The sequence below is a fragment of the Nicotiana attenuata genome, chromosome 9 (assembly GCF_001879085.1).
Source record: "Nicotiana attenuata strain UT chromosome 9, NIATTr2, whole genome shotgun sequence".
NCBI lineage: Eukaryota > Viridiplantae > Streptophyta > Magnoliopsida > Solanales > Solanaceae > Nicotiana > Nicotiana attenuata.
Window position 1 is genome coordinate 31,322,229 of NC_031997.1, and position 25,180 is coordinate 31,347,408.

Here is a 25,180-nt window from a genome sequence, read left to right on the forward strand (position 1 = left end):
AAATAGATATGTGTAGGTCGCAAGATAAAGTGTCGTAGAGCATCAAGGTTTTAGGTAGATAGGAGTAAGGATAAGAAAATGTAAGTGAGAAGGTCACGAGAATAGGTAAGTCCTCGGGATTAAACCCATCAAAACAAGAGAGCTGATGGTTTCCATAAGTTATAGAAAGCTCGGTACAGCTTGGATGAACTCAGAGGACTCTAAGACTAGGAGAAACAAAAAGAGATGGAATGTTGCCCTAGTAGTAGAATAAGGGTGTAATCGTGATAGATAAGAGGATGATATTTAGACCTTTGGTTGAGTAATGATTTAACGAGAAAGGGATTTCATGAATTGTACAGGATTAGAATACCCCCATAAGATGAATCACATTGGGATGCTATGAATACAGTTATTGAAGTACAGTATCGTCCCTAGGTGGATCAAGCAAATCACTTCAAATGTTCCCCCATACGACGTGAGCCCTAGTGACAATGTATTACATAAGAGGTTGCAATTTATCAGTAGTGTATTATAGATCAACATTAAGGTGAATCAATAATAGATGGATAAAAATTACAAAGTATGAGATGAGATTAGGCCGTCATATTAAGATGAACAGTAATAAGGAAGCGTTAAAGGACTTAGATTTATACATATAGGGTAAGCAAGGGAGAGTAACCTGGAGTTGGGTAACAGACCTCGGTAGTAATAAACTGAAGTAAGAGTTATGGTATAGTATGACCTACCTAGTTTTAGTAAAGCCATAAGCATAGATAACCGAGGTTGTGAACAAGATATATCAATAATCGTAAGTATCTTGCCTAGACTTGGCTCGAGGGAATCTATCTTAGAAGATGACCTTGTATGACTATTTGCTATGTATTGGGGGCGTTGTATATGCGCGATGGCGAGCGTATATGAAAGTGTCATGGGCTATTCATGCTCTGGATAGATTTTAGGCTACCATATTTCTTTTAATTTACATCATATGCTACTTATGACTTGTTGTTATTCTTGTGTAATTACGTGACCTCTCCTAATTAGGTTAGAAATCATGCTTTAGGCTTTTGGACCTTATTGACATTAAATGTCTATTTGTGATATCATGTCGTACTTGTTCTAGCTATACACTGTTGACATCAGCATGTCTTTGCATGTTAAATTTCTTATGTCCATATGCATCATTTCTTTTATTTATGGCGCATATGCACACACTTTGTATATGAAAACTCTCATATAGACTGAGGTTAAGGCATGTGAGTTGTCCGTGCAAGGTGAGTATTGTGGCACGTGAGTTGTTCGTGCAAGTGTTATTGTTATTAGCACATGATCAGTTGTCTATGCAGCGCATGGATTTGGATCCGTCCCTCCAGAGTCAGATGAGCACCTATTGTACCTTGGGCCTTGTGTGTGCAGGTTTGTTGCACACTTGCAGAGCGTCGGTTGATGACATCGAGGGTTAATTATGCATAGATATTTTAGACTCATATTCATGGCATGTATGATAATGCTCTGCATGCATATCATATTTATATGCTGATTCAGTGTACTAATATGAGCTTTTGCTCATTTTTTACCTGAAAGCATGCTTTTGTCTCTATTAATTGTACCAGATCATCTTATACACTGTTTCTGCTAGATTCTTGTATTGTATATGTTTATGGACTGTTCAGGTTAAGATAGTAAGTATCAGTTGACCAATCTCGTCACTACTTCGCCAAGGTTAGTTTTGATACATACGGAGTGCATTTGATCTGTTATACTCTAACTATACTTCTGCATATTTTTGTGCAGTTCCAGATGTTGGTACTAGCAGAGCTGAGGAGTAGATTATTGTTGTACTAAAGGAGACTTGAGGTAGTGCAGCTCATTCATCCGCAGGCCTCGAATTCTTTTCATGTTCAAGACTGTTAATTACTTCAGACAGTGTTATTTTATTTTAGATTGTTATATTCTGACATTCTTAAAGGTTGTACTACTATTTTCACGTATTGGTGTTGGTTTTAGATTTATTTAAGCTCTAGAACTCAGTTAGATTTTATATATTGCTTCATTTCTGTTGTTTATTCAGTTGTTGCGTGATTTGGTTTGCCTAGCCGACACGTTTGGTGTCATCACGGTCACTGGTGAAATTTTGAATCGTGACATCATTATAATTGTGGCCGAAATGTGGAGTGACAGGTTGCAATGTGAGCTGGCCACACTGATTTGATTAGTTAGAGATTTTTTTTTTTTTTTTTTTTTTTAGTTTTAGTCAGAGAGTTAGTTTGTTGATGATTCTGTTAGAGAAGTTTAGTTACCAGTTGGCTAGATAATTATGCTATGTAGTAATAGTTCTCAAATTTTCTCATCTATTCTTTCCTGATCATTTCAACTGTTTTTATTTTGTTCTTTTATAAAGATCCTTTGTTCATTTCAGCTAATTTCATTGTTGGGAAGGTTCTAATAATTTGACCCTTTTTCCCTTTTAATTGTTTGACTGCATGTGTTATAATTTAGTAACAAACGATTTTAAGTATTTGTCGAATTTTAAAGGTGATCAAACTCAACGGGGTCATGCTTATCCAAGTGTGAGTGATAACTCCTACTTAGGTTGATTCAAGTATACGTCAGAGATATTTACAACAAAATATCGTGTACAAGCACATAATTTGGCACCTGAGTACATTATGCATCAACTTCTTGTATAAGAAATAACAGTTTCCCTCAACTACTACTAGAGCATCTTCTTTATCATATCCAAAACTACTTTTTTAATCTCTTAAATATTCGAGTATTTGCATAGCTGAACCACGGAGGAGCACTCGAGGCTAAGGATCACATCCATGCGCACAAGCTCAACAAATTGTTGGGTCATCCACCTACAAATACAATTCCTATAATTTCACCAACATCAACAACATCAAGAGCGACGGTTCCTTTCATCTTAACGCAGCAGCTTGTACCAAAGACCTGTTCTTGAGAAGCTGTCAAGCACTGCTGATATGGTTTAGCACATAACAAATGGAGTAGCTTCAAGCTTGCAAAACTTTTATGATATCAAGATGCAAGTGCAACTACAGAATGAGATTCCTCAATTGCATTTCCAGTAAGCAAAGGACTCTTCTGAAACTCATTTCTCAACTGTCCACAAGCAGCACTTGCATCAAGTCCCCGTGTTTGACGTACACTAGCAGTTACTTTACGAGATTCAAGAGCAGAGACAAAAGCAAGAACCTGCGCCAAAAAATTCAACGTGAATGCATCAATGCAAGATAAACTCAGTTGAAGTGTTCAGAAAGAAGATAAATGGGAAAATCCGTCAGCGAAGGTTGTAGAGATTGGACGAAGCATACTGATCTTTTGGATGGACGCTTATACTCCGAGCCCTCTATTGGATTAAATGGTATTAAGTTCACATGATGACCACGACCCCATTCATGAAGCAATTCTGCCAGTTCAATTGCATGCTCGACCGAATCATTCACTCCGGCTGCCAAAAAGCGAAAATTGGAAGTCACATACTTTTTTTTTTTTTGATAAGGGTTGAAAGTCACATACTTGGCACATGTTCTCTAGAAAGTCTACCACTAAGGGGGGAAAAAGAAGAGAAGAATTCACTGAATACCTAAAAGTGTATATTCAAAGGAAACCCGTCTTCTAGTTTCCAGGAAGTAGTCCCTGCAATCCTTCATAATTGCATTCAAAGGGTAGGACTTTGCACTTGGTACAATCTTTTCCCGAAGATTCTGATTTGGAGCATGTAAGCTGATGTACAGCGGTGAAACAAAGTAGAGATCAGAAATTCTAGATAGCTAAGGATAAATCAGCAGGGAACAAAAGAATGTCTCCGTTAATATGCAGCATCTTCACAGCTCTATGTAGGCCAATATAAGAATCCTCGAGAAAACTTGATGTAAAGTCCCAGTGAAAAAAATTTTAAGTGGAGAAGGGTATAGGGGCGGGTCCATTATCCACCAAGTTTCGAAGGCTGCGGTTGGTCCAAAGGATCGGCCCCAGACGGATTTCTCAGTCATCTAAAAAAAAAAGTACCAATGGAAAAATGAAACTAATCACATCATGAGATATATAAAGTTCCAACAATATCTGAACTGTCTGTTTTAATTCCTTGCCTAGAGTTTGCAGATAACCACTCTTCAACTTTTGCAAATCTGATGTTTCTATTCAATGGCAAGAAAAAACAAATGATTTAGGACACAATCTCAGTACACTTGCTTCTTATGCTACATCTTGTCCAGATCTGTTGGCCACACTTCTCTGAAATTAAGTGGGGTATCAACTTTCTTGCTACTGAAATGTGGTAGCTTCATGGTTTCTTAAATCTAAAGTCGTCATTAGAGATTTGGTAGCAAACATCATTCTTATGCTTTTATTCAATGTTTAAGTTTAGCCTGCATATGGGCTAGAACAATCCCCAAAGTAGTATAAAAGCCACATATCGGGAGGCAAGGACATTATGCGAAGGGGCACAAGAAAATCTATATGCTGTAAACTAAGGGCTCAGACTAATCCTTTATTTTATTTATAAAAAGGGCTCAGAATAATCCTTACAACATACTGGAAGAAGGAAATAAGCACCCAAAGTCCCACACCACTACCATAGCAGTGCAAAATATTCTGAATCTCGTGGACACAACTAGCAGCAGTTAATAACGAAAAGCCAGAAGTATCTGCGACCAGACATGCATTTCTCAGCTATCATTTTAAGATTCTTTTTCTTCCTTTTGTTGTGCTTTATTTGAGTTGCTAGTGTTTGTAGTGTTTGGGGGGGGTTAGGAGGTAGAGGGAGTAACTACTACCTGAGAGCCAATGTTGACTGAAGTTTGTAAGATGCGAGCTTCTTTATGGTGTTTGGAACTCCAACAGTTGAAATCGTAATCATCCTTTGCCCAATCAAAATATCCTTATAAGAAAAGAAAGAATTCAAATTTCATACTACACCATATGAAATAACATGGAACAATATGCTGCTTTTCTACAAAACTTAAAGGGTCAACTATATGGAAGAATGATCCTACCAATCGTGTCAGCTCTTGGCACTTATTGTCCAGTGCCTTTATATTACTTCATCAAGTTTAATTTACATTTGAAGGAAAAAATTTCTCTAGCAAGACATAATAGATCTCTCAGTCACTTGCATATTTCAGATACTTTTACCCTCTGAAAAGGAGTAAGAACCAAGTGCCCACATTTTTCAAGGTGAATATTCATAGAAAGCTATTCAAGCAGCAGGGCCAATTATGCAATGAAATGCATGTTTAAGCAATCGACACACTACTTAACCTCAGAATCTGTCAATATTCTTGAAGGCAACAGAATCTTGGGAGCCTTTTATACCAAGAGAAACATATAAAATACACTCTTGTAGAAAAGGACAGGAAATACATTGTACCAGAAAACATTTTTAGTTCAATCAACATGTCAGACTCGAGGGAGGAACTGAAATGAACAAAGAAAGTCATATCAAGGATGTTACAAGACCTTATTCAGGCAACGATGTGCTTCAAGGACTTCTTTCATGTTCAACATTGGCTCCCCCATACCCATAAAGACAACGTTTGTCACTCTCTGCTTGAATAGCTCTTCTATTGCCAAGACCTGCAGCGGTTAATTATAAATCAAAATAATCTCCTTAAGTTTATGCCACAAAGACATACCATGTTCTTGAATTTGGGATCAACAAGAAAACGAAAATCAATACGTGTGCCCACAGAATCCTCTTGACTGTGATCAAGTTAAAGTTCAAAACCATGAGTGATAAAGGTAACAGCTTTTAGCAGCTATGGTATGTTAACAGGCCATCCATTTTCTATCCAAAATGATGGATAGAAAATCTATAGAAATCCCACGATATAGCTTTTATAGCTACAAGAAAGCAATTATGAAGACGCCAGTATATATTAAGGGCAGAGATGCAAAGAAAACCTGATCAACAATTTCATGGCTCTTAAGGTTCCTTGAGAATCCTCCTTTGCCAGTGGCACAGAACGAACAGCGCAATGGGCAGCCCACCTGATTAGCAAAGAAATGAATGGCCACAGCGGCAGAATAAAGAGTAAAAGCCACAAAAAATTTTAGTAGCTAATTCTGAGAGCATATATTTAATCAATGATGATAATAAGTTACCTGAGATGAAACACATGCTGTCAAGCGAGATGAACCATCTTTGTCTTTAACTGGAATTCCAACAGTCTCGACCAATCGGTTGTCCTCGAGTTTTATTAACAACTGAAGATAAATATCAGGAATTCTAAGATAGTTAAAGAAGGAAAAGATGACAGAAGAAAGAGATATGTACTACACAAAAGAATTCAACCTCCCAAAAATAATTATAACTTTTTTTCTTTTTTCTGTCTCGGACCAAAAAAACTATAACTAAAAAGTACAATCTTAGGGAAGATTTAACATAAAAACACCAAGACATACAAAATAAAAGCTGTCTCAGGGCATAACATAACTTGCTATATAGCATATGTTGGAGGTCCATTATCTAACTCGTTCTTTAAAAGTCACTTCCAACTTGCTCTCCTTCAGTAGCTGGATATGGACACAACATCCTTCCGTGTTAACACAATCCTAGCTTCCAGTTACGCCACACACACACACACCAGAAAAGAAAGAGAGAGATAGAGAGAGAGAATCAGTTATGTCCTAAAAAGTTCAGCTAGAAAATTAATTATTTCATTATTTAAACTTTAGCTTGAAATATTATTTGCAAATCAATGTTTTTCTTTGTAATTTGGTCCATTTTTTCAACTTTAACGTGAAATAGAGAATTTAAAGTTGAAAAACTGCTTTGAGGGTTTTTCAAATGAAACAGTGGTTTTCAATCAAAAATTTCAACATTTTTTCCAAGTGATATTCATGTCTCCAAACACAGCTTGAACTTCCAGATACCCCTTTTCAAACTATCAAATACTCTTTTCAACTTCAAGTGAGAATCTTTTGTTTGTTTTCCTTTTCTGTTTTGTATTCGACCTCATTATCTGCTTCAGGATTCTTAACTCTCATCTTCCCTTGAACTTACTTTAATTCTCATCTAGTCCCGTATTTATTTGTTGTGACCTTCCTCCATAGCACTTGATCTTCAATGCCAAGCTCCCAAATTGTTGGGCTTTGTTAAAACTTTTAGGTCCATTAATCCTAAGCCTCCAATCTTCATAGGTCTTAAATAGTTATATGTAAATAATCCTAGTCCCATATGTAAGAGTAGAACATGTATTATATATATAGGGCTCACTGTATCATTGTTAATAAACCAATAGAATATTTTCCCGTGTATTATTTCTCACAAGGTATCAGAGCGTGAGTGAGACACGTCCGGGAAAGTCAGACAGTCGTCGTGCGTCGTGCGTCAATTTCCAACAATTCTAGGACAGATTTACGTCAAACTAATTTCCATCGGCGTTGTGCAAAAAACCAACACCACCACAAGGTCCCTCAACCCCCGGTGACCAAACGCCAACAAAGATCTCCGGTAGCAGAGCTTTCACACGCCTACCGGAATAGAATTTTTTCGGTGAGATCTGGTCCACGCACAGGCGCGTGGGTCCCCTTCCGACCATTTTTTCGCGGACCTTCTTTGAGATAGCTTGTTCACTAGGCTTTTCCGACTCTACTCATTCGAGTTTCATCATATTCCGACAACTTTTTTATTTTCCGGTGACTTTTGCATATTCCGACGACTGTTCCAGTTTCCGGCGGCTACAGTGTATTTTTCTGTTGCTTCTCAACTGTTTTTGTGACCTAACACTATTTTGGACCAACTTCGCCACCAATTTTTGTGACTTCGTACTTATTTGATCCAACCATGTCTCTCGGACTTGATGCTTTTGGTTCCAAAAATAGTGGAGTTGGAAATTCAGCCTTTATGATTACTTCTGAACCCCTACTTGGAAGTTCAAATTATTTATCTTGGGCTTCGTCTGTGGAGTTGCGGTGTAAAGCTCAAGGTGTTCAAGATCACTTAACCAAAAAGGCTAGTAAGGGAGATGAAAAGGCCAAAGCACAGTGGGAAAAGATCGATGCTCAGTTATTTTCTTGTGGTGTCTATTGATTCCAAGTTGATGCCTTTGTTTCGTCCATTCTAGGCATGTGATTTAGTTTGGGAAAAGGCTCGTACTTTATACACTAATGACATATCTTGTTTTTATGATGTGATATCGCGGATGACAAATTTGAAGAAATAGGAATTGGATATGTCGACTTACCTGGGACAAGTAGTAATGGAGGAATTTGAGAAGTTCATGTCAGTTTTTGCTAGTGTTGAAAAGCAACAACAGTAACGACAAAAGATGTTTCTAGTTCTTACACTCGTTGGACTTCCTAATGACCTTGATTCAGTGCTTGACCATATTTTGGCTAGTCTGACTGTCCCTAAAGTTGATGAACTATTCTCTCAATTACTTCACCTTGCTGCAGTGCCTAGTCACATAGTGATTTCATCACAGACGGTTGACTCCTCTGTACTCGCATCCGAGACAGTGAAAAATCGGGTATCTCAAACTATGGAGAATAGACGAGGCGGAGGTCGTTTTGGAAGGTCTCGACCCAAGTGTTCTTATTGTAATAGGCTTGGACACACCCGTGAGGTGTGTTACTCTTTGCATGGTCGACCACCTAAAAATGCTCATGTTGCTCAAACAGAGACTGCAGGTAACTAGAGGTTTTCTTTATCTGAAGGGAAATATAATGAGTTCCTTCACTATCGAGCAAGTAAGCAGACACCTCCACAAGTAGCCTCAGTTGCTCAAACAACTTCTGTTGCTGGTAATTCCTTTGCTCTGTTTCCCAGTCTACAACTCTTGGACCGTAGGTCATGGACTCAGGCACCTCTAATCATATTTTTGGTAATAAGTCACTTTTGTCAAATATTGTTTATTCGCAGTCTCTTCCTAGTGTTACTTTAGCCAATGGAGTCAAAACCAAAGCAAAAGGAGTTGGACAAGCTAATCCTTTGTCCTCTGTCACTTAGATATGTTCTTTATGCCCCTGGTTTTCCATTAAATCTTCCATCAGTTAGTCGGTTGACTCGTGCCCTCCATTGTGGTATATACTTTATTGATGACTCTTTTGTATGCACGACCACAGTACGGGACAGATGATTGGCACAAGGCGTGAATCACAAGGCCTTTACTACCTTGATTCACTCAATCCTTCCACAGCATGTCCAATTACAGATTCTCCAAACCTAATTCAAAGACGTTTAGGATATCCAAGTTTATCCAAGCTTCAAAAGATGGTGCCTAGTTTATCTAGTTGGTCTACATTAGATTGTGAGTCATGTCAACTTGGGAAACATACCCAAGCCACTTTTTCGCTTAATGTTGAGAGTCGTGCAGAGTCTGTTTTCCTTTAGTTCATTCTGATATATGGGGTCCTAATAGAGTTAGTTCACCCTTAGGATTTCGTTATTTTGTTAGTTTCATTGATGATTACTCAAGATGTACTTGGATTTTCCTAATAAAAGATCATTCTGAGTTGTTTTTTATATTCCAGAGCTTTTGTGCAGAAAAAAAAAATCAATTTGGCGATAATGCCTTAGAATACTCATCCTAAGGCATTTATCTTGGGCTTCGTCTGTAGAGTTGTGGGTGTAAAGCTCAAGGTGTTCAAGATCACTTAACCAAAAAAGCTAGTGAGGGAGATGAAAAGGCCAAAGCATGGTGGGAAAAGATCGATGCTCAGTTATGTAGTATCATGTCACGATCTATTGATGCCTTTGTTTCGTCCATTCTAGTCATGTCATTTAGTTTGGGAAAAGGCTCGTACTTTATACACTAATGACATATCTCGTTTCTATGGTGCGATATCGTGGATGACAAATTTGAAGAAACGGGAATTCGATATGTCGACTTACTTGGGACAAGTACAGGCAGTCATGGATGAATTTGAGAAGTTGATGTCAGTTTCTGCTAGTGTTGAAAAGCAACAAGAGTAGGAATGGCAATGGGGCGGGGCGGGTGTGGGGCGGAGCGGGTTTAAGCTTATGCGGGGCGGGGTGGGTTTAGGCGCGGTTGCGGGGCGGTTGCGGGTGAAGCACTCTTGACTAGTACCATCGTGAATTTGATGCTTTTCTCTACATAATTTGACGTTCAAAAGCATATTTTTGCGAAATTGGTCTAATATAAGTTGCTCATCTAATACTCCCTCTGTTCCAGTTTATGTGAACCTATTTGCTTTTTGGTCCATTCCAAAAAGAATGACCCCTTTCTAAATTTGGTAACAATTTAGCTTAAACTTACAATTTTATACTTAATGAGAAGCTTTTATAACCACACAAATACTCTGGGGCCCTATTTGACTTTTTCAGGACCACAAATTCCAAAAGTCTTATTTTTTCTTAAACTCCGTGCCCAGTCAAACAGGTTCACTTAAATTGGAACGCAGGGAGTACTAACAGGAGTAATTTTTTTTTAAAGTGATTTAGCTAAACACAAATGGTAGTCCCACGAAAGTAGTTTCTGGAAACTCTCTCAAAGTAAGCAAAAATTAAAAGTTTTGCTAAATAGAGTATTACTCTTCTGGAAACTTTCTCATAATTTTTTGTATATAAATAAGAAAGGGAAGCTTTAGACATAGTATAATAATAGGCTAAAATTACTCATCAAAATTGAAAAAAATAGAAAACTTTTGCTATGCGAGGCGGGCGGGTTGAAAACTGAAAATTTTGTTATGCGGGGCGGTGCGGGGCGGGTTGAAATCTTCGCGAGTTAAGGTTGAACCCACCCCGCAACCGCCCCGCACCGTCCCATTGCCATCTCTAAACAAGAGTAACGACAAAAGATGTTTCTAGTTCTTACACTCGCTGGACATCATAATGACCTTGATTCTGTGCATGACTAGATTTTGGCTACTCTGATTGTCCCTCATTTGTTCTTGCATCCCAAATAGTGAAAAATCGGGTATCTCGAACTATGGGGAATAGACGAGGCGGAGGTTGTTTTGGAAGGTCTCGACCCAAGTATTGTTATTGTAATAGGCTTGGACACACCCGTGAGGTGTGTCACTCTTTGCATGGTCGACCACATAAAAATGTTCATGTTGCTCAAACAGAGACTGCAGGTAAGCAGAGACTTTCTTTATCTGAAGGGGAATATAATGAGTTCGTCCAGTATCGAGCAAGTAGATACTTCCACAAGTAGCCTCAGTTGCTCAGACCGATACTTCTGTTGCTGGTAATTCCTTTGCTCTGTACTACTCTTGGACCGTGGGTCATGGACTCAGGCGCCTCTGATCATATTTTTAATAAGTCACTTTTGTCAAATATTGTTTATTCACAATCTCTTTCCAGTGTTACTTTAGCCGATGGAGTCCAAATAAAAGCAAAAAGAGTTGGACAAGCTAATCCCTTATCCTCTGTCACTTTAGATTCTGTTCTTTATGTCCCTGGTTGTCCTTTTAATCTTGCATCAGTTAGTCGGTTGACTCGTGCCCTCCATTGTGATATATACTTTATTGATGACTCTTTTCTTATGCAGGACCGCAGTACGGGACAGATGATTGGCACAGGGCGTGAATCACAAGGCCTTTACTACCTTGACTCACTTAATCCTTCCACAGCATGTCCAGTTACAGATTCTCCGGACCTAATTCATAGACATTTAGTACATCCAAGTTTATCCAAGCTTCAAAAGATGGTTCCTAGTTTGTCTACATTAGATTGTGAGTCGTGTCAACTTGGGAAACATACCCGAGCCACTTTTTCGCGTAATGTTGAGAGTCGTGCAGAATCTGTTTTTTCTTTAATTCATTCTGATATATGGGGTCTTAGTAGAATCAGTTCAACCTTAGGATTTTGTTATTTTGTTAGTTTTTTTGATGATTACTCAAGATATACTTGGATTTTTTTAATGAAAGATCGTTCTTCGTTGTTTTTTATATTCCAGAGTTTTGTGCTGAAATAAAAAAATAAGTTTGGCGTTTCTATTCGTATCTTTCGTAGTCATAATGCCTTAGAATACTTATCCTCTCAATTTCAGCAGTTTATGACTTCTCAAGGAATTATTCATCAGACATCTTATCTGTATATCCCTCAGCAAATGGGGTAGCAAAGAGAAAGAATAGACACCTCATTGAGACTGCTCGCACACTTCTAATTGAGTCTTATGTCCCGCTGTGTTTTTGGGGTGATGCAGTTCTCACGGCTTGTTATCTAATTAATCGGATGCCTTCATCTTCAATTCATAGTCAGATTCCGTGTTCGGTAATTTTTTCCCAGTCACCCTTATACTCTATTCCCCCTGGTGTGTTTGGGAGCACATGTTTCGTTCATAACTTAGCTCTCGAGTTCAAAAGGGATATCGTTGTTAATCACCTGATCTTCATAGGTACCTTATGTCAACCGATGTCACATTTTTTGAGTCTTGACCTTACTTTACCTCTTCTGATCACCTTGATATATCAGAGGTTTTTACCGATACCGACTCTTGAGGAGTTTACTATAACTCCTTCTACATCTTCCGCCATAGAAGTCTTACCCATACCGACCATTGCGGAATCTAGTATTGCTCCTCCTAGTGGCACGTTCTTACCACATAAGACACCGGATGCAAGCCTTAATTTCTTCCACCCCGCTCCAATACGGTGTGTGACATCATCATGAATCTCCCCATTACCTTGGATTATTGACCCCGGGTACTTGAAACTTCTTCCCTTGGGGATGACTTGTGTATAAAATCTCATTTCCACTTCAGCTTCCTAAGTTACATCACTGAACTTGCACTCCATGTATTCAATTTTAGTCCTGCTAAACTTGAAGCCTTTGGACTTCACAATCTGTCTCCAGACCCCCAGCTTAGCGTTAACTCCATCTTGCGTCTCATCAATAACACTATGTCATCTGCAAATAACATGCACCAAGGTACCTCCCCATAAATGTGTCGCATCAATACATCGCGAATAAGAACGAGCTAAGAGCCGATCCCTGGTGCAAGACTGCAACCTCATCACGATTGGAAAGTGTCTCGAGTCTCCTCCCACTGTCCTTACTCGTGTTTTAGCACCATCATATATGTCCTTAACCGCCCTAGTGTACGCTACAGGAACACCTCTAGCTTCCAAGCACCTCTATAATGCTTTCTCCAAATTAATGAATACTCCTCTTCCACACCTTAGAGTGCTCCACCAATCTCCTTATGAGATGAATGGCTTCGGTAGTCGATCATCCCGGCATGAAGCCGAACTGGTTCTCGAAAATAGACAATCTTCCTCACCCTCATCTCCACCACCCTCTCCAAAATTTTCATACTGTAGCTTAGCAGCTTGATATACCTATAGTTGCCTTCAAAACACCAACATACAGGCATTAGCTTTAACTTCTAAAGACATGGAAAGCTCCTACCACCATATAGTCAGTACACCTACTAAAATCATATTTTACAACTCCTCTCAATCCAAGTAGTTATTCGAAATCATATTTTGGTTGATGCACGATGAGGTGAAGCCATATTATATTTGTTCTGGGGCTAGTGGGATATTTGGGTCAAAAAAGGTCTAACATTAAATGGTCCATGACAGGAAGGATTCACAAGAATATGGACTCCATCGGCAAAAAGTCAACCTGTTGAAGAATAAAAAAAGAGGTTGAAAAGTCAATGCTACTAAAAAATCATCCCTTTGTCGTCTAAAGTGATAGAGCAACGCAAACCAAGTTCTCCCATGGGTGAAATGATGCGCCTATGAGAACAGCTTGCTTTAAAAATGAGGCATAGAGTACTTGAGTAAAAACTGGTCAATGCTTTGAATCTGACTTCAATAAATGTAGAAAAAGGAAAAACAGGACCTCTTGCTATGTAGATTCTAGGTCTCCTCTCCGCATACATATCAATGTTTCAACTGCCCTCGTTGTCTTCTACAACTGTTTCTCTGCTACATCATCAGCTTCTAGTTATTTTCATACACAAATAATCTTGCTACTTCTTGCAGACTTCTCTTTTGCTTCTTTTTTCTAGTCTTAGTTCAGTTACTAAAGTAATTAAACATGAGGGCCAATACTGCAACATAATTTTCTAATAGTTGACTAGCCGAATATAACTATTAATTTTGTGATTGAAGTTATCTTTCTATGGTCTTAGTGAAATTATATTTTATTGATGTCTATTCAGAATTGTTGGATTACTATAAAAGTTGTCATTATTATATACTGGAAGCTGAAGTTAGCAACTTGATGTTATAAACATATATTTGGTACTTCTTCTATTTTTCAAAAACGTACACTTTACTTCTAAGACATGTGCACTCCCATTCTCGATTTTCACTTAAAGTCCCATGAGTTCTATCTCTTTTTGCGCTTTGCGTTTTTCATACTGCAAAAAGCCTGCACTCCATGGTATAATGGAGGCACCAGACATATAAAAAAAAAGAGTCACCACATGCCAAAATGCCTTGTATAGGTATATCGACAATCTAGGATCAACTTCAACTGGCCATCTTTTTTGTATAGTCATTAAAATAACACCAGACTAAACAGTCAACCAAAGTTAAGCACACAAGAAAGTTCTTTAGTTATTTCTAAATGAAATTAACAGCAAAACTACTCTACTTAGGGCAACAAAAAATCTGTAACCACTAACACACAGCATGACCAAAATATAAGCATGCAAGAAAATTCACCTTGATGGTCCCATCAGCTGCGGTGACTGCTTTATGAATTGGGGACCTTCCAACCCTCCATCCTGCTTCTTCTAAATCGGATCTGAATGCCAGCGGCACTGCAAAATTTAACAGAAAAATTAGTAATTACAAAACGTAAGAGCAAGCATAAAAATGAAACAGACTTTGGTCTTAAATAAATAAAACTAGAATAATATTTCCAATAGTAAGAAAGAAATAAGGGCTAAAACAAAAAACTCACGCTGACTAAATTCCTGAATTTCCTTGACCTTTCTCTTGTAGATGAGATGATACAGTTGTTTACCTCTAAAACTTTTCTGTAGCACATTAAACAGAGTAATTAAGTGGCGTACCCGTTGACGTTTTAACAGTTTGGTTACAAATTGTCGGGCTGTGAACAAACCTGACCAAAGTCGAGCGCTATTTGCTGAAGTTGTTCGTCCGACAAGCCAAGGAGGACGTGCGAATCCATTTGAGAAGCCTTCTTGAGTGAGGGTACTCTGATGCTACTGGAGGCGACTGTAAAAGTGCGAGACCGTAAGGCCCGTGCGAGGGGAAGTGAGCAGCCGTACTGAAGAAGAGCCATCGCCATTTCAGCTCAAAGTGCTATCTCTCAAGAGGATAAACCCAAAATAAACCTCTATGGATTTTAAATGATATAATAATATAGGAATTAAATAATAAAGGGACTTAGTGAATTTTATAATGTTTGGTTCGTTAGATTAAAAATAGAATAAAAGCAGTCCAATAGATTTTTAATTTTAATTTTAACCTTGAGTTATTTTAAAGGACATTTGGAAAAGAATTTTGAAGAAGGACATTTTTGTAATTAGTATTTTATTTTGAGATTAGTAATTTATAGATTGTTATCCCAACCTTAATATAGGATTTAATTCGAAAGTTGCTTATTCCAAAATTAAAAATTCAACAAAATGCGAAATATAACCAAACGGACAGGACCATAAGGGAAATGTTGACAACACGCCTACTCTGAAAACTTGTTAAATTTACTTATCTTGTACTTGTTTGCAGTGGTAAAAATGGCACTATAAAGCATTATTTCCCTCTTGTTTTGTTAACGCTGAAGGAAATAATTAATGCTGGAAAATGCAAACATAGGCAGCTGCCAGATTACGTTTGACAAATGGAAATTTCCATTATGACGTTGCGGTATTTGTCTTTAGAATATGTAATTGTCAAATGTTGAAGCCTTCCTAATAGTTCCATTAGTCTCAATTACATACGCAAATCCACTTTATAGAGTAGTTGTTGTTTGTTACGTTAGTGGAGTAGTTAGTTGTATTTCCATCGACAATTCTTTCTAACTATATATTTCAGTTGATCGATTATCCCCATAACAAATTCGACATGGATTCTCCTGTGTTGCATGAATTCAGAAGGCAGGCTTCCTTGTTCCTCAAAGAGAAAATCAGGACTGCTCGACTGGCTCTTACAGATGTTACTCCTCCTCAACTGTAACTTTTCTTGAAAACTAACTTTCATTGACTTCAGTCAGTTTCTTCTTACTTATCATTTTTGTATTAAAGGCTGGCAGAAGAAGCAACAAATGGAGATTTGAGTGCACCAAATATGCAAACCATGAGACTAATATCACGTGCAGCCTTTGAAGTTGATGATTATTGGAGGATCGTTGATATTCTGCATAAGAGGTTTCTATGGCCAGACCTATATTATTTGTACTTAAATTGCCTGGATTTGGAATTCATTCATTTTAGGTATGTGCACAGATTGTCGAAATTTGAGACAAGAAATTGGAGGTCATCTTATAAGGCTCTAATGTTATTGGAATACCTGCTAACTCATGGACCACAAAGTATTGCAGAGGAGTTTCGAAGTGATGAAGATGGTATCACACAGATGTCAAGTTTTCAATATGTTGATGAAAAAGGGTTGGTATTTATTTACACTTTGCTTTCAATATTCTACTAGCATTAAATATGTGCTGTGCAATGCAGGTTTAACTGGGGATTAAGTGTTAGAAATATGTCAGAGAGGATCATAATGCTACTGGAAGACAGAAGCTTCCTGAAACAAGAGAGAGACAGAGCGCGAAAAGTGACTGTTGGAATAAAAGGGTTTGGGAGTTTCTGCAAACGTCCGACCATTTCCGAGAGGTGCAATACTGAACAAACGCTGGGAAGTGCTCTCAATGATCCAATTAGTGATGACAAGACATGGGATCACCATCCATTCTGTGATAGAGAGAATAAACATAGCCAAGCTTCCTTGCTTTCCACCTCAGGATGAAATCATGTACTAGTATTACTTTTCTTTATCAATGAGATTGTTACCTGATCAAACCATCTTAGGTCGTAGCATGGTGGACGCATATTGAAATATGATTATGGAAAGTTGAAACTTCTAAATCAATAAAAATAAAAGAATAAGATCATCCAACAATCAACTCATTTCAATCAAACACAGAGAACAACAAATACAGAAAATAAAGCTAGAATATAAGATGCTGCATTTCGAAAGTATTTTGCTTTCACCAACATTATCATTCTTGGAAAATCAGAAGCACTTTCTGTGAACGATTGACGGACCAGCTTCATCATACTCTGCCTTTGCTATCCACATCTGCAGACAAACAAGACATACAAACTGCATTAGCAACTGTCTCAAGCTTCTCCATTTAAGTAATTATTAGACAGACAGACAAAACGCTGTGACTTTTTTCTTTTAGGTAGTGGAGGGTGGGGAGGGAAGGGGGGAAGGGAAAGCAAACCTGCTGGAAGGTGCTGAGGGATGCTAAGATAGAGCCTCCAATCCAGACACTGTATTTCCTCTCTGGTGGTGCCACAACCTTAATCTTCATGCTACTTGGAGCCAAAGCAGTTATCTCTTTGCTCATTCTATCAGCAATACCAGGGAACATAGTAGAACCACCACTAAGCACTATGTTTCCGTAAAGATCCTTTCTAATATCCACGTCGCACTTCATGATAGAGTTGTATGTGGTCTCATGGATTCCTGCTGCTTCCATTCCAATCATTGAAGGTTGGAAAAGTACCTCAGGGCATCGGAAACGTTCAGCACCAATGGTGATCACCTGTCCATCAGGAAGCTCATAAGTCTTCTCGACAGAAGAGCCAGATTTTGAAGTCTCCAGTTCCTGCTCATAGTCAAGAGCGATGTAAGAAAGCTTTTCTTTCACGTCCCTCACTATTTCCCGCTCAGCTGTGGTGGTGAACGAGTAACCACGCTCAGTGAGGATCTTCATAAAATTATCAGTGAGGTCACGACCTGCCAAGTCAAGACGAAGAATGGCATGTGGAAGGGCATAACCCTCATAGATGGGGACTGTATGGCTAACACCATCCCCAGAGTCCAACACGATACCTGCAGAGAGAAAAGAAATAATTAGTTGCAATGATCTGAAGTGCTCCTAAGTATGCAAGAAAATATGGGTCCGGTGCCCCAAAAATATCTCCAATAACAAGTGAATCACATAATCCCCGTGTAAGCTGACAAATGAACAGTTTCTTCGATGGTAAGTAAGGAAGTATATAGTCAGCATTGACATGGCGTTTTTGCAAAGGATAACAAAAAAGAGACTACTACTTTGGTACATCTAAGACAATCATTGTCGAAATACAAACAACAAGAACTTTGCAGTATCTGCATCAGTCCAACCAATTATAATGCATCATACGAGGACTTTATCCCATAAGTAAATAGTAATTGTAATCACTAAGTAAAAACATAATAACTTAACAAAAAAGTAAGGATTTATTACCAGTAGTACGACCACTGGCATACAGTGAGAGGACGGCTTGGATAGCAACATACATAGCTGGAGTATTGAAAGTCTCAAACATAATTTGGGTCATCTTTTCACGGTTAGCCTTGGGGTTAAGAGGTGCTTCAGTTAGGAGGACCGGATGCTCCTCAGGGGCAACACGGAGCTCGTTGTAGAAAGTATGATGCCATATCTTCTCCATATCATCCCAATTGCTAACAATACCATGCTCAATTGGGTATTTCAAGGTTAAGATACCACGCTTTGACTGAGCTTCATCCCCTACGTAGGCATCTTTTTGACCCATGCCCACCATCACACCAGTATGGCGGGGCCGTCCAACAATGCTAGGGAATACAGCTCTTGGAGCATCATCTCCAGCAAACCCAGCCTGTATAATAAGAATGTCTCAAACTTTTTCAATAACAATAAATCACAAGTTAACAAACATCATTAACACAATATTATAGGACAACATAGACTTCAGCTTACCTTGACCATTCCAGTTCCATTGTCACAGACGAGTGGCTGAATATCCTCGCCGTCTGCCATCTATGCTATTTTCTACATCCAAAACTGAAGCCTCAGTACAAGGTAAAAATCACCATCTATCTTGCTTCTGTATTAGAGCATTTGATGATTCAAAATAACAATTAATCTTAACAGTAATCAGCACCCAGTAGAATGATCGTGTCGAGCTTTCTTAATCAAATACAAATGTATCCAGAAACCACAACTTATTCTTCTTCTCTACTAGTTTGTGCTTTATACAGAAGAAAGCTTCACGTTATTTAGTTTTTCTCTCACAGAACTGTAAGCAAAGGCTAAGAGGGAAGAAAACACAGAAATAGCTAGTATTACATTCCAAATATATGCAAAATTCAAGTAAGTGCAGAAATTGAGAGCCTTTTGCTAATAAAAAGGGATATCAATCAGTATTTTCAAAGAGATCCATATGTGAGTCAGAAATGCAATAAAAAAGACACAAGGTTATGAATGTCAAGCAAAGATCCATCGGAATAGCATTTCAATCTAAGTATATATAAAGATAGCTGAACCATCCAACAAGATCATTTTCTTCCATAGGTCAACAGAAACTAATGAAACGACAAAAGAAAAACGACAAGTAAGGATCAACATGTAGCTATCATACCAAAGGAAAATGCACAAGAATTGCACCTTTTTTTTGGATTGGAGAGAGAAGATGTTTTGTATCGCTAGGCAAAAAGGGATGTGAAATGGCGAAAAGCCTTTTTCTTTCGAGAGAGATGAAGAAATTGGAAGACTATATATTGAAGAGGAGCAAGACATCTCAGCCGTTGGATCATTTTTACCAGTCTGGGGAGGCCCATTATTAAGTGGTCGCCACACCTCTCTTCCTCTTCTTTCGCTTTTTCTCCCATTTCCTCCTTTCTTTTAGCCTAGGCATATCTTTCTTTTTTTCTTTATGGCTTGTTTGGATGGTTGTTACGTATCATTTCATAATATATCGTATCGTATTGTATTTGTATCGTATCGTTTGATGAATACAATGTTTGGATGGATTGTATCATTTTGGCGTCGTTTTATGGTATCACGCACCTGTGATATGATGAATAAACTTGCAATATTATAAAGAACAATTATGATACGGTATATAAAAAGGTAGGGTAAATGATAAAATAAAATTATTTAATAATAATGAAGGGTGGGATTGAGAGAAAAACACAAGGAAACAACGCGACCACACCAAATCGGTCGTTACATAAAGTGGCACATTTCATCGTTACGTAACGACGGATTTAACGATACGATATATAAAATTTAAGTAACAATCCAAACAAACATTGTATTTAAAGTAACAATACAATAGGATAGGTAACAACCATCCAAACAAGCTGTTAGTAGTAGCAAATAGCAATTTTTATTTTATTCATGTTTTCTAGTATTATACACTATAGACGAGTTCGGAATTTGAGTTTTTAGAATAAACACCTTAAATATCATTTTTTTTAATTTTATTTTATATGACATTTTTTTTCCTTTTAATATACGTCAAAAAGAATAACATCTTCTATTTTGAAATAATTTTAATTTTAAATTTTTTTCATTTTAATTCTTATGGGTCGTTTGGTTACAAGAATGGGGAAAACAGTTCTAAAATAAAATATTAGATTATTTTAACTCGTGTTTAATTGGTATACGCAATCCTAACATAATTCACCATACTCAATGTTGTATTATAATTCTGAGATTATTAATTCCGAAATAAAATAACAAATTAATAAATATCCAAAGTTCTTCTCTCAAAGTCTTTTTAGAAAATTAGGGTTAAAATTAAAACAAAAAGTCATCCAAAATTATGTAGTGTACAGTCAAATTTCTCTATAACAACCTTGTTTGTTTCGATATTCTTTGACTTTCTTACCAATTAATTGTTATACACCTATAACTCTATTTGCTATTTCGATATGATTTAACTTTTATAGATAAAAGTTATCGAAATGTCCATGAAAAGCTTAAACTTTAGTAGTATGTTCAAATCTAAAACTTTATACAAGATGAATTTTTTTAATCCAATAATAACTACGCTGCAATCCCAAATAAGATGGAGATGGGAAATTTTCATCCATTGAAATGAAAATATTTGTGCACATCTTAATGAAATAAATTTTTAATTATGGAAGCATGTACTAACGTAATATTTTTTTTATTCTAAGTGGTGTACTAAAGTTTTAAAATTTTTGGTCAAAATCTCTAGACCTATTATCGATAATCTTAAAGATTTTATTTTTATAAAGATTGCTTTTATAGAGGGGTAATTGTTTACTCGTAAAACGGTACAGTTGAATATACGTAGTTTCTACACAAGTGAATTAATTCGATCCTGAAATAATAAGATAATTGAGGAAATATATATACTTAGCCTTGATATGAAGACGAAATAACTGAAATAAAGATTCCGGTAGTGAAGCTTCAGGGCGCAACAGTAATAAGAACAAAAAGTAAGAAGATAAAATTGTATAGAGCTTTGAATAGATTGTAGTCTCAGTTTTGCCAGAAAAATCATGCCCTTATAATGATAATAGAGCTCACTATTTATAGCTACGTCTAGCGAACAAGGTCCTAGGATCGTGTTCTTCTATAATGTCAATTATGAGGGCCATTGATGAAGATGTAACAGTGAGCATCAATATTGAATGTCGTGGAATATCCTTCATTAATACCACAGTGTGGAAGGTATTTAATGCCTCTTTATGAGTCTCATTCCCCACGGTGCCAAACGAGATAATATTGGTTCCATGTGTCATTCTTTTAAGCGGCCGCCTGGCATAGCATATTTTACCCTATACAGATAGTCCCCTTGTTTTCTGGTCACATAGCTTTGTGTCACCGGAAAGTTGGTAGAAACACTCTTTTGGCGGGAATTACTATGATTCCCTCTTAAGGCTTCTGACGGTTGATTAGACACACGTTTCTCCGCATTTAACGCCCTGAACACGCGTCATCCCACGATTCAACATAGGTTTTGCTGATTATCGAGGTAATCATGGCCATGAATTTAGCCGCCAAAACTTTTACTTATATGCATCAACCTTCTCCCCTTATACTCCATAATTTTCCAAGCTTTCTAAAATTCTTCTTCACTGTTAATTAACCTTTAACTCCCTTCAAACAAAAAAGCTTTTCTTTCATCCAAATGGATTATTCTTCAAAGAACGTCAGCTCTTCAAAGGGCAAGAGCAAGGCCGAGGATGTTGCTCCTCCATCGGTGGATTCTATCATTCTTAGAAGTCTTGTTACACCAAAAGACTTCGAAGAGAAATTCCCTTCGGCTCTTCCTCGCACGGGGCTGTTGGCAGATACCCTTCTTCCATCCGTCCTTCCAGTATTTCTGTTGTGAAGGAAGACTGTCGCTGCCATGATTTGGACATTGTTGCTCCTGATCTAATAGAGTGAGTGACCCTACCCAACGCCTTACCTTGTTTGCCAATAACATGTAGTTTATCTCCTCGCCCTTATAGCAATCACAGCTGGAATTTCTTCAATCCCCAACTTGTTAATCATCATAGCTAATATGCCCTCTTCGTAGAAAATATTCATTCCCCACTATTACTCGTTTGCGACACACACCAGCCATCAATTTCTTAGCGTCGACGTCTGTGGTTCCATTCGCTGGGAATGTTTTATCATCATAATACCACCACTACATGTAGGCCTTCGACACTTGGCCTTCAATATGACCCGATGGTATTTTCGTCTCTTAAGGATTATCGCTCCCTTCCGACATACTAAATCCACTTCGAAATCATGTCTTAAGTTACATTGTCCACTTCCTGTTTAGGAATACACTCGGAAAGATATTTCTCTATTTCATCGAGCTAAGTTTGCACAATAACATTTTCATGTTTATTCAACCTTTTTTTAAACTGGTATTCAAGTCGGTTCATACCTAACCCGAACTTCTAATACTCATTTGAATCATTTGTTTGTTCATTGGCAACTTGTTCGAACAATAACAATCTATCCCTTTAACTTCCACAACAAAAATATTGTATCTCTTTCATCTACATCAATCTTGTATCCCTAGTGCAATCTCATTTGTTCTTCCTGTACTTATTTCCTTCGAGAAGATATTTGATAAATTCAACTCGTCTTTTCCCCTTTTTTTTATAGACATTACAAAATCTTTATGCCACAAGTACACTTGCCCCATACACTTACGTGTGTATCCAAATGTTAAGGGTCATTTATTTTCCAATCAAGAATCTCTTCTCATAGTTTTCACTTTTGACTGAGTTTGGATAAAATCTCGTGATCATCATAATTGTTTTATCTTCCGATTCCGATGTTATGATCGAATCTCTACAATCAATAGAGATCTCTTGGTTCCTTTCCCTTCTTAAATACCACGATACTTCCAAACTGCAACTCATGTTGCTAAGTATCATCATTCTCCACCCTTGCTATAATATCATGGTTAACATATTTCTCTTTCTGTATTCGTACAAACATCTTAACTTTACTAATGTGTACGCTACTTGAACTTATCTGAGATATACATTTGGAGTACAACTTTGTTGAGCTATTCATGAGTTCATATTCCCATATATTTTTCTCCAAGTACAACTTCCTTATGCCTCTGAGTCCATGCCTGAATATGTCATTAGCAAGTACGACTCCCTCAGGCCTCTGAGCCGAAGCTCAACCATTTTGATCAAGTACGACTGCTTCACAAAAAAAATCCATATATCATAACTTTATGCAGTTTCATAATAAACCTTGTTTTTTTTCTACAACAATAATGCAAGCAACTCACGGTCTATCTTTTTCGAACCACATCCCCGTATAATTTTTATTTTTATTTTTTCTCTTTTTCATTTTCGATCATACCCTTACTACCCATATTTTAACATGTGTTTACACAATTAGAACCTCCATATCTAATAGGATATCCTTAGCCTCATTTTCGCACAACCTCTTTAGGATAAATTAGACATCAATACATATCTTTGAAACACTTACAATTCGTTGACTTTCAAAATGTAATATTAATGTTCTCCAACTCTTTAGCCTTAATCCGTTTATGTAATATTTTACAACTCATCGAAAGTATTACCTAGCCTTGTGCTTCATTCAACACATTCAACCCCTTTACAATGTAAGAGTTTTAATCAATTCATACTCAGCTACTCCATTGGCCTATATAAAGCTTTTTGGAGTATGATCTCGAAACATTACCTTTCACAAATTTATCAACACCAAATGAGACATACCCCGTCTATACAAGTTTAATATCGTCCTTTCATGACGACTTGCCTTTTAAACAATTTATGTTACCCCTTTAACCTCTTAGCTCATGCGTTTTGTATACTTCGTACCTTGGCATGTCTTCTACTTATCCATTCTAGTGTCTTTATATTTAAGCCATGTATATCCTCATTTGTTATTAGCAATTAATGTCATTCATATTGCCATGATCACTTAGAAATGTGCTTTGATACTCTAGACATGTCGTTGCTAGCTCATGTGACATGATAATGACTATAACTTGTCATACCTAGTGTCCATCTGGGCCACATCAACTTTCAGTATCCATCTATAAAAATCTTGGGATACAAACTCCTTTAGTCGACTCAAAACTATCACCATTCACTCGATTGAACTTTACCTCTTCTTGTTCTACTTGCTTTTCACAACTGATAGCTGACATATTATATTCATGTCCTTTTTCCAGAGAAATCCGACCATATACTAGGCCACTAGGGTCATGCCTCTCAAGAGACGAATATTCTTTTTGGTAGCACAAACTTCCTGCAATTCTCGATGTATCACGACAACGATCAATGAGATTCTCGTCTTATCTTCCTTCAAGCAGTCATTAGCTTTTGGCAAAAAAATATGATTCGTTATTGCATCATTCAATTTGAATCCATTTTATTTTATTCCTTATCTTTGCCGACATATTCATATACAGAGGCACCGACTCTTTCTTGGCAGCTCATCTAGTAGCTAGTGTCGTTACTTAAATCTCAAACATTATGCTCAGCACTCTCCTTCGTGTACCCCGTCCGGATGTCAATACATACATATAATTTTCTCCTCACTTCTAGCTTTAATGCACGATCTAGAGTAAGAAGAAAGGAATAAAACAATCCTACAATGTCCATGTAGCCTTCCCATTATGGGTGTAGTGCACAATACACCAATAAGGAGAACTCTACTAGACGCGATTCCATAGACTTCCTAGGACTCGAATTAGAACCTAGTGATCTGATACCAAGTTTGTCACGACCCAAAATTACGTGACCGGCACCTGGCGCATTATCCAACCCGGGCGAA

The 25,180-nt window shown here is 37.5% G+C and overlaps 3 protein-coding genes across 6 annotated transcripts; 1 reads left to right on the forward strand and 2 right to left on the reverse strand.

Annotated features, from left to right (window-relative positions):
• Window positions 2,576–15,244, reverse strand: LOC109232218 (probable dual-specificity RNA methyltransferase RlmN). The gene is made up of 10 exons (XM_019397902.1): window positions 14,999–15,244; window positions 14,837–14,912; window positions 14,596–14,693; window positions 6,109–6,210; window positions 5,908–5,994; window positions 5,464–5,580; window positions 4,782–4,885; window positions 3,590–3,729; window positions 3,318–3,454; window positions 2,576–3,198 (listed from the first exon to the last, which is right to left on the reverse strand). The coding sequence occupies exons 1-10, from the start codon at window positions 15,185–15,187 to the stop codon at window positions 3,022–3,024; spliced, it is 1,227 nt and encodes a 408-aa protein (XP_019253447.1). The 5' UTR covers window positions 15,188–15,244; the 3' UTR covers window positions 2,576–3,021.
• LOC109232220 (clathrin interactor 1-like) lies at window positions 15,824–17,060 on the forward strand. Of its 2 annotated transcripts, none has more exons than XM_019397907.1 (4): window positions 15,824–16,070; window positions 16,143–16,265; window positions 16,344–16,462; window positions 16,572–16,683. In XM_019397907.1, the coding sequence occupies exons 1-4, from the start codon at window positions 15,964–15,966 to the stop codon at window positions 16,586–16,588; spliced, it is 366 nt and encodes a 121-aa protein (XP_019253452.1). In that variant the 5' UTR covers window positions 15,824–15,963; the 3' UTR covers window positions 16,589–16,683. The 2 variants fall into 2 exon arrangements, with proteins under 2 accessions (XP_019253452.1, XP_019253451.1); XM_019397906.1 differs by having other exon boundaries at window positions 15,826–16,070; window positions 16,344–16,505; window positions 16,572–17,060.
• Window positions 16,993–19,643, reverse strand: LOC109232219 (actin-97-like). 3 transcript variants are annotated; one of them, XM_019397903.1, is made up of 5 exons: window positions 19,538–19,643; window positions 18,851–18,922; window positions 18,356–18,749; window positions 17,345–17,958; window positions 16,993–17,196 (listed from the first exon to the last, which is right to left on the reverse strand). In XM_019397903.1, the coding sequence occupies exons 2-5, from the start codon at window positions 18,908–18,910 to the stop codon at window positions 17,131–17,133; spliced, it is 1,134 nt and encodes a 377-aa protein (XP_019253448.1). In that variant the 5' UTR covers window positions 18,911–18,922; window positions 19,538–19,643; the 3' UTR covers window positions 16,993–17,130. The 3 variants fall into 3 exon arrangements, with proteins under 3 accessions (XP_019253448.1, XP_019253450.1, XP_019253449.1); XM_019397905.1 differs by having other exon boundaries at window positions 18,851–18,925; window positions 19,539–19,626; XM_019397904.1 differs by having other exon boundaries at window positions 19,512–19,622.

Bases quoted from the DNA above. Each gene is read 5' to 3' on its own strand.
- LOC109232218 (XM_019397902.1), bottom strand. From the start codon at position 15,187: ATGGCGATGGCTCTTCTTCAGTACGGCTGCTCACTTCCCCTCGCACGG. The intron at 3,730-4,781 runs GTAGTAGTTACT...GCTGTACATCAG, and splicing joins CAGTCAACATTGGCTCTCAG to CTTACATGCTCCAAATCAGA. The intron at 3,455-3,589 runs GTATTCAGTGAA...GCTTTTTGGCAG, and splicing joins CTTTGAATATACACTTTTAG to CCGGAGTGAATGATTCGGTC.
- LOC109232220 (XM_019397906.1), top strand. From the start codon at position 15,964: ATGGATTCTCCTGTGTTGCATGAATTCAGAAGGCAGGCTTCCTTGTTC. The intron at 16,071-16,142 runs GTAACTTTTCTT...TTTGTATTAAAG, and splicing joins GATGTTACTCCTCCTCAACT to GCTGGCAGAAGAAGCAACAA. The intron at 16,506-16,571 runs GTTGGTATTTAT...TGTGCAATGCAG, and splicing joins CAATATGTTGATGAAAAAGG to GTTTAACTGGGGATTAAGTG.
- LOC109232219 (XM_019397903.1), bottom strand. From the start codon at position 18,910: ATGGCAGACGGCGAGGATATTCAGCCACTCGTCTGTGACAATGGAACT. The intron at 17,959-18,355 runs GTAATAAATCCT...TTCTCTCTGCAG, and splicing joins TGCCAGTGGTCGTACTACTG to GTATCGTGTTGGACTCTGGG. The intron at 17,197-17,344 runs GTTTGCTTTCCC...GTTTGTCTGCAG, and splicing joins CCCTCAGCACCTTCCAGCAG to ATGTGGATAGCAAAGGCAGA.